The sequence below is a fragment of the Octopus sinensis genome, linkage group LG3, assembly GCF_006345805.1.
Source record: "Octopus sinensis linkage group LG3, ASM634580v1, whole genome shotgun sequence".
Taxonomy (NCBI): Eukaryota; Metazoa; Mollusca; class Cephalopoda; order Octopoda; family Octopodidae; genus Octopus; species Octopus sinensis.
In genome coordinates, this window is record NC_042999.1 from 78,470,981 (window position 1) to 78,478,480 (window position 7,500).

General features: G+C 36.7%; 1 protein-coding gene and 1 long non-coding RNA gene across 2 annotated transcripts in view; one reads left to right on the forward strand and one right to left on the reverse strand.

Moving 5' to 3' along the window:
- LOC115209621 overlaps window positions 1–7,500 on the reverse strand; it is a 44,182-nt gene that overhangs the window by 26,745 nt on the left and 9,937 nt on the right. Inside the window, exon 2 of the mRNA XM_036501109.1 lies at window positions 297–460. Within this exon, the coding sequence (XP_036357002.1) occupies window positions 297–357 (61 nt within the window). The 5' untranslated portion in view covers window positions 358–460. The remainder of the gene's footprint in view (window positions 1–296; window positions 461–7,500) is intronic.
- LOC118762495 overlaps window positions 6,992–7,500 on the forward strand; it is a 15,470-nt gene continuing 14,961 nt past the window's right edge. The window contains exons 1-2 of the long non-coding RNA XR_004998252.1: window positions 6,992–7,113; window positions 7,178–7,189. This is a non-coding gene — a long non-coding RNA (uncharacterized LOC118762495). The remainder of the gene's footprint in view (window positions 7,114–7,177; window positions 7,190–7,500) is intronic.

Here is a 7,500-nt window from a genome sequence, read left to right on the forward strand (position 1 = left end):
TCAGGCATGTCAATGCTTCTGACCCGTATTAAAGTTCTATTAATGCTAACAGTGGATTTATTGAATAGGTGAGATAAAAGGATTTCAAGGTTAATGGTACCATTTTCAAATACACGCTTTTCTTTTCTTTTTGATGAGTTATTCCTCTTTTTCTGAATTCATAAAAAATGGCTTCAAAGTACTGACTGACACACCCTGTATTTTGACACATCTTCTTGGTGACCATATTGACACATTCACAATGTAATGTTTAATGGTATGAATAAAATCGATAAGTTTGAATTGATTTGAATTACCTGTGCAGTTTTTCAGATTGTGTCCATGTTTTATTCTGGGAGGTGAGAATCTCTGTTTCATGTGTTCCTTGTAACCTTCCAGGCAATTTACTTTCAGAGTGCCCGGTTCCGTTTGTGTCAGATTTGCATGTGCTACAGTTGGTTTTCACCGCAGGGACTAAGAGCTGGAATGAGAAGAGGGATATTTCGGTTTGACTGCCAGCATTTCCAAAAATCAAAGTTTACTGAAAATTAAAAAATTTGGCACAATAACACACTTGCCCAAACTGAAATGTTGGAGTTATTTAATTTTTTCCAGAAAAAATGGTCTTAAAATGTTATAGAGGTTTAAAGTTTGATAATTTTTCACCCAGTCATGAAACAGGATTGGAAGCTGTCATTTTGTGCGTGACTACACATTTGTCATCAACATCCTGAAAATATTTGTCAATATTTTAAACATGTGTTATGTCTCCAGTAATTTTCTTTCAAGTAAATAAATCTTATTTGGCTTGTTATTTTTAGCACACCCCCACAACCACCAGCGTTTAATGCAATGTGATAAAAATGTTACATGTGATAAAACACATTACAATTTTTAATAGAGAGATTTGGAAGAAGAATTAGATGAAAGTTCTCTGGTAATTTTCTTTCGTGTAAATAAATATTTATATCAATTTGAAAAATTTGCCAGCAAAATCTTATAAAATGATAATGTTCCAAAAGATGTACATGTTTATATGTTATATATGAAATTAAGAGTGAACAAAATATGCATAAAAACAAACATTTAAGCATGCAATAAGCAACACATTTAACACACGTGCTTCTTTTCAGACTTTTGAAAGACTGTTACTACGGCAACAGGCAAAGAGTTCTCATGTTCCGCTTTTACTATTGAAACCAGACATGAAATGTGTCTGTGGCTTACGAAGTGGCTATAATTACCAAAACTTTCAAACCTTAATTACTAATAACTCTTTATTTATTGATTTATAATGAAAATTACATTCACTTATAAATAGTACAAAAGTGTATCATTACACTGAATATGAAATCAATTCGAATAGAAATTGATGCTGGCAGACATGACAGCCAAACAAAAGATCTGAGAAGAGATATCTTTTACAACACATAGTTATGGCCAGCAGATGATTTAACTTGGACATCTACTGTTTGTATTACGTACATATATATGTGTAGCATAGACTCGGTTTTAATTCCTCTTCCCTTTATTATATATACATGCATTCCAAACGTAGCAGGGGGAACAGCTAGCCTTTGGTCGATATTTGGATCCCGTTGTGTCCACTACTCTGATTGGTTGGTATTGGCGCAATATGTCTCTTACTCGATTGCACCAACTGCCGCGTTATAAATACGGTCACATGAGACAGCCTGTTCTTCTTTTGAGCCTACAGGTCCTTATAAAAACTCATCTTTAAACTCCTTTGAAGTATTTTGCTTCCAGACCTTTTCAGGCCTAGCACTGACCACACAAGGCAACAAACCAATTCAGTGACAACTCCAGACAACACCATTCCACAACAGTTACGTTGAGACTTACCAACTTCGTTCCAAACAGCATTAAGGCAACCTCCATCATGTCCTTAACATCGTCAGCATAATCTCTCTACGTACCAAGCCCAGCAAGCAACTCGCGCAGGTTCCAACACTTCACTATTTGTGAATTACTTCACCATGGATCAACAGTGAATATACAACCTGCAATAACTCTGTATCAAGTGATTCGGGCAGCAACATCACAGCCACGACTTCACGTATGACATGTACCTGCAACCGACTCAGCATCATGTCTGCGACTCTGGGTACAGTATTTCAACTACCGTGTACAATTGACTACGAACTGGTATTCTCTTTGTGTGGCTAATGCTTAGCAGTATTTTGTCTGCCATTATTCTGAGTCAAATTCCACCGAGGTCGACTTTGCCTTCGTCCTTTGGGGTCGACTAAGTAAGTACCAGTTACACACTGGGGTCGATGTAATCAACTTAATACCTTTGTCGGTCCTTTTTTGTCCCCTCTATGTTTGGTCCCCTGGGGCAATAAGAATAGATATGTTCTTTGCACGCGCATACATCTATGCTTACACGCACACATACATTTGTTCTCATGACGGCCCTGTCTAATATTCTGTATACATGACACACACAGACACATTCTACACGGATGTATCTCCTTTTTCCCTCTGGCATTTATATGTACCATTCTATGTTTATATTTATGTAAGGCCTATGTGATGTACTAAAGAGCTATTCTTGTCACCTCTCATCGCATGGTCCTTACATATGTTTGCCAAAGACTTGAAAGCGATCATAATATCGACATGATTTACAACCGCTACATGGATTTACAACTGCAGCGTCACATTATATTTCGAAGGTTGTGCATTTGCAATTTAAAACAGGAGATTGCTACCAAATGTCTAATAAACAAAGATACATTTCTGATGAAGACATCACACATATGATTCAGCAAACCCAAAAATGCTATCAAGGTACTACATCTCTATGCGACACAACGTTGTCGCTAAAACCAAATATTATTTTCTACTCTAGGCACAAGGCCCAAAACTTTTGGGGATGGGGGCAGTCGATTACATCGACCCTAGTACGCAACTGGCAACTTAATTACTGACCCCGAACGAATGAAAGGCAAAGTCGACCTCGGCGGAATTTGAAACTCAGAAACGTACGGACAGACGAAATACCTATTTTCTTTACTACCCACAAGGGGCTATACACAGAGGGGACAAACAAGGGCAGACAAACGGATTAAATCGATTATATCGACCCCAGTGCGTAAATGCTACTTATCTAATCGACCCCGAAAGGATGAAAGGCAAAGTCGACCTCGGCGGAATTTGAACTCAGACCGTAAAGACAGGCGAAATACCTATTTCTTTACTACCACAAGGGGTTAAACACAGAGGAGACAAACAAGACAGACAGACGGAGGATGAAGTCGATTATATCGATCCCAGTGCGTAACTGATTTATTTATATCCCGAAAGGATTGAAAGGATGAAAGGCAAAGTCGACCTCGGGGGAATTTGAACTCAGAACGTAGCGGCAGACGAAATACCGATAAGCGTTTCGCCCGGCGTGCTAACGTTTCTTATTTCTTTATTGCCCACACGGGGCTAAACGTGGAGGGGACTAACAAGGACAGACAAAAAGGGATTAAGTCGATTGCATCGACCTCAGTGCGTAACCGGTACTTAATTTATCGACCTCGAAAGGATGAAAGGCAAAGCCGACCTCGGCGGAATTTGAACTCAGAATGTAACGGCAGACGAAATACCGCTAAGCATTTAGCCCGGCGTGCTAACGTTTCTGCCAGCTCGCAGCTTTGCTAAACCAATGTATTATTACAATGCTATCCGAGAAAAAAAAAAAAGAAAAGAAAAGACTGCTCTGGAATAAACTTCACATTTGTGAATGAAACGATTGTGTCAACAGCCCCTTCCCACCCGCGTGAATTCGGTGAACCAGTTGCGGGTTTATTTAGCTCGCTCTGATACTGAGGGAGTTCAGGTGCCTTCTGGTATCTCAAAATTTCAATATATAATCATTATGATTATAGTATTCTACGCTTGAAGAGAAAAGAAAGTTCGGTAAGATAGAATTATTTATTATTTAATATAATATTTAATTCGGATGCTTTCCTTAAACTTCATTTCGAAAACGTACGTCCGTGGAAACTAAAAAAATGTATGATAGATGCAGTCAATTCAATTCTCTCTTACCTGTTTGGCCTTTCCAAATGCTGTTTTAATGGATCTCCCTTTTAGTAGACGAAATATGTAAAACCGTTGATGCTATTTTCAATTCGGTATGTGGTAAGGCAACTCGTTGCTAAACCCTTATGCTTAGTATTACTTTGTATAATATATATTGTATATATATTATATGTATATATATATATATATGTATATATATATGTATATATATAATATGTATATATATATGTATATTATATATATGTATATATATATATATGTATATATATATATGTATATATAATATATACACATATATATATATATAATGTATATATATATATATAATATTATATATATATATATATATATATATATATATGTATATAATATGTAGTATATTATGTATATATATATATGTAATATATATGCATATATTAGTATAATATATATGTTATAATATATATATGTATATATATAATGTATATATATATATGTATATATGTAATATGTATTTATATATATGTATATATATATATAATATATATATATAGTATGTATATATATGTATATATATATATATATATATATATATGTATATATATGTATATGTGTATATATAGATGTATATATATGTATATATATAGATGTTTATATATGTGTATATATATATATATTGTATATATATGTATATATAAATAGGTATATATATGTATATATATATATATGTATATATATATATATATATATAATAATATATTATATATATGTATCTATATATATTTAGTATATATATATATATATTGATATTAATATATCTTAACACACAAATAGTGAGCGGTATGTTCGCAGGGTACTGTTCTGGGACCACTACTGTTCATAATGGCCCTCTCAGACATGCCCTAAGCCACGCAGAGAGCACGATCACAAGTTATGCAGATGATACAAAAGTTTCACAGCAATACAGAACCCTGAGGACACTAAAACACCTGCAATGTGAGCTGGACGAAATATACAAGTGGGCTGAAAGAATAGCATGCAGTTCAATGCTGGAAAGTTTCAAGCTTTATACTATCAGCATGCAAAACTGAATGCAATACCCAATGAATACACTGGACCGGAGGGATTGCAATCCCAGAGGCACAATCAGTGCGTGACTGGGTATTCACATGAGTGATGACGCGACTTTCATGTACATGTTGCTAAACTGACAATGAAATGTAGACGGCTGGCTGGATGGATATTAGAACCTTTAGAAAAAGAGAAACAAGAAACCATGATGGTCCTCTGGAAGACACTTGTCCTAAGCCACTTTGATTATGCTCTCAGCTATGGCACCATCCAGTGTCAAGTTGATCACAGAACTTGAGGCGATCCAACGAAGCTACACGAAGAAGATAGCCTCTATGCAGAATGTAAGCTACTGGAAAGACTCAAGAGATTAAATTATATTCCCTGGAGCGTAGGCGGGAAAGATATCCATAATATACATCTGGAAGATCCTGGAGGGGAAGTGTCCTGAACTTTGGCATCGAGGAGTTACGCAAATGCCAGAAAATGGACGCCACTGCGTGGTGCCTAGGACTCCAAACTGCCATCAAGATGTAGGACAAGATTCTGTGATAGCCCGGGCTTCCGAGGCCCACACCTCTTCAATATCCTCCCGAAGAACCTGAGAGACCTGCATGGGGTGGATACAGATGTCTTAAAATGAATATTATATATATATATTATATATATATATATATTATATATTATATATATATCTAATATATATATATATATATATATATATATAAAGATATATATATGTATATATTATATATGTATATATATATATGTATATATATGTATATATATATATATATGTATATATATATAATATATGAAAAAACCTCATAAGAAAAAAATTCGAAAATAATTTTTTCTTTTGAACATATTAATTTATATTATATAGTGGGCATTATTACACATAAATGCCTCACACTAAGAGGGACATAAGTCATTTCTACCAAAAATTTCACTAAATTTCATAAATAAACGACCAACACCGTCGAAGTCGAACAGCCAACTATCACGCTATCTACCTGATAATTTCTTGTTAAGATTCCTTATTAAGAAGTTATCCTTAATTGCTAAATTTATTCCAAAAAAATTTTTGGTATCCGAAATGCAGTTCGAAAAAGCCCGCCATTTACCGGATATATGATTTATAAACTTCTCCATGTGCTTCGTTGCGGAGAGGCAGTTGGCTGTTCGACTTCGACGGTGTTGGTCGTTTTATTTAGATGTGTTTCAGAATCAGTTTCTACCGATGAGCATGGACGCAAATTTTTATGCGGTGAGTGCGAAATCACAGGTGATATAGGACTAAATTCATTTTCTAAATGTCTTGCTTTGAAAAACTGCATTGGGGTGTCGGGTAGTTTTTGCCGTCCTCACCATGCCAACACTTGCCCCGCAGGTAGAATTTACAGGTTCTTCGGTGCCTTCCTGATTTCTTCTTTCCTGAAGTATAATGGGTAGCATTGGATCCTCCATGGGGTTCTCTGCAGTTTGTGTGGTGGGTTGGGGTTTCAGCTTTGGTTGTTTTGCCTTTTCCTCCTTTTCCCTCCTTATTTTTGATTTCGGTCCATCCTTTTTTCTTCTGTTTTTCTAATGTTTCATTTCTTTGTAGGACCATTGGTACAGGGGGCTTCTGGTTTCTGCTCCCTTGGCTCCCCTATCCTTCACTAACTGGTCGTTCACCGGGGTAGGTGATCCATTTTCCTGAGGAACCCCTGGATCACAGAGACTTCCGGCTTCCTTCTCTTTTTCGTCCTCTGCATCCTCATCAGCCTTGCCACAATAATTTTCAATTATTTGATCCAGTGTTTTGATGTGTGGTCTTATAAGCATGTAAGAGCGGATAAATTCGCCTGTTTTTCGTTCTATTTGGTCAATGCTTCTATGAAATCCATTGTTATTTAGCGCGGCAGTGATGATGTTGTTCGGCGGATCGCCACTAGCAATTGTCCATGCTCTTAGCAGAAGATCTAACTCTTTCTTTTCCCACCTTGGTGCCATCTTCGTTTTGAAGTCCAGAGGGGGAGTAGAGTCTACAGAGGTAATGAGGGATAGAGAGAGGTAGAGACGGAGAAACACAGAGGGGGGGAAATAGGGAAAGAGAGAGGTGCTATGAAAGAAATCAAGAGGGTGATAGGAGGGAAGCAAGAGGGTGTGGTGTGTTAAAGAGATAGAGGAAGGTAGGGGAGGGGGAGAGGAGGGGAATAGAAGGAGAGACAAAGTGAAGGAGAAGAGGGGAAGAGTGAAGAGAGAGCAGAGTGAAGGAGGAGGGGGAAGAGAAAGAGAAACCAGAGGGAGGGAGAGGATAGCAAGAGAAAGAGAGATAGAGTGAAGGAGAGACAGGATGAAGGATGTGAGAGAGAGGGAGAGACGGAGTGAGAAGAATGGGCGAATGAGAAGTATATGAAAGAGAGGGTG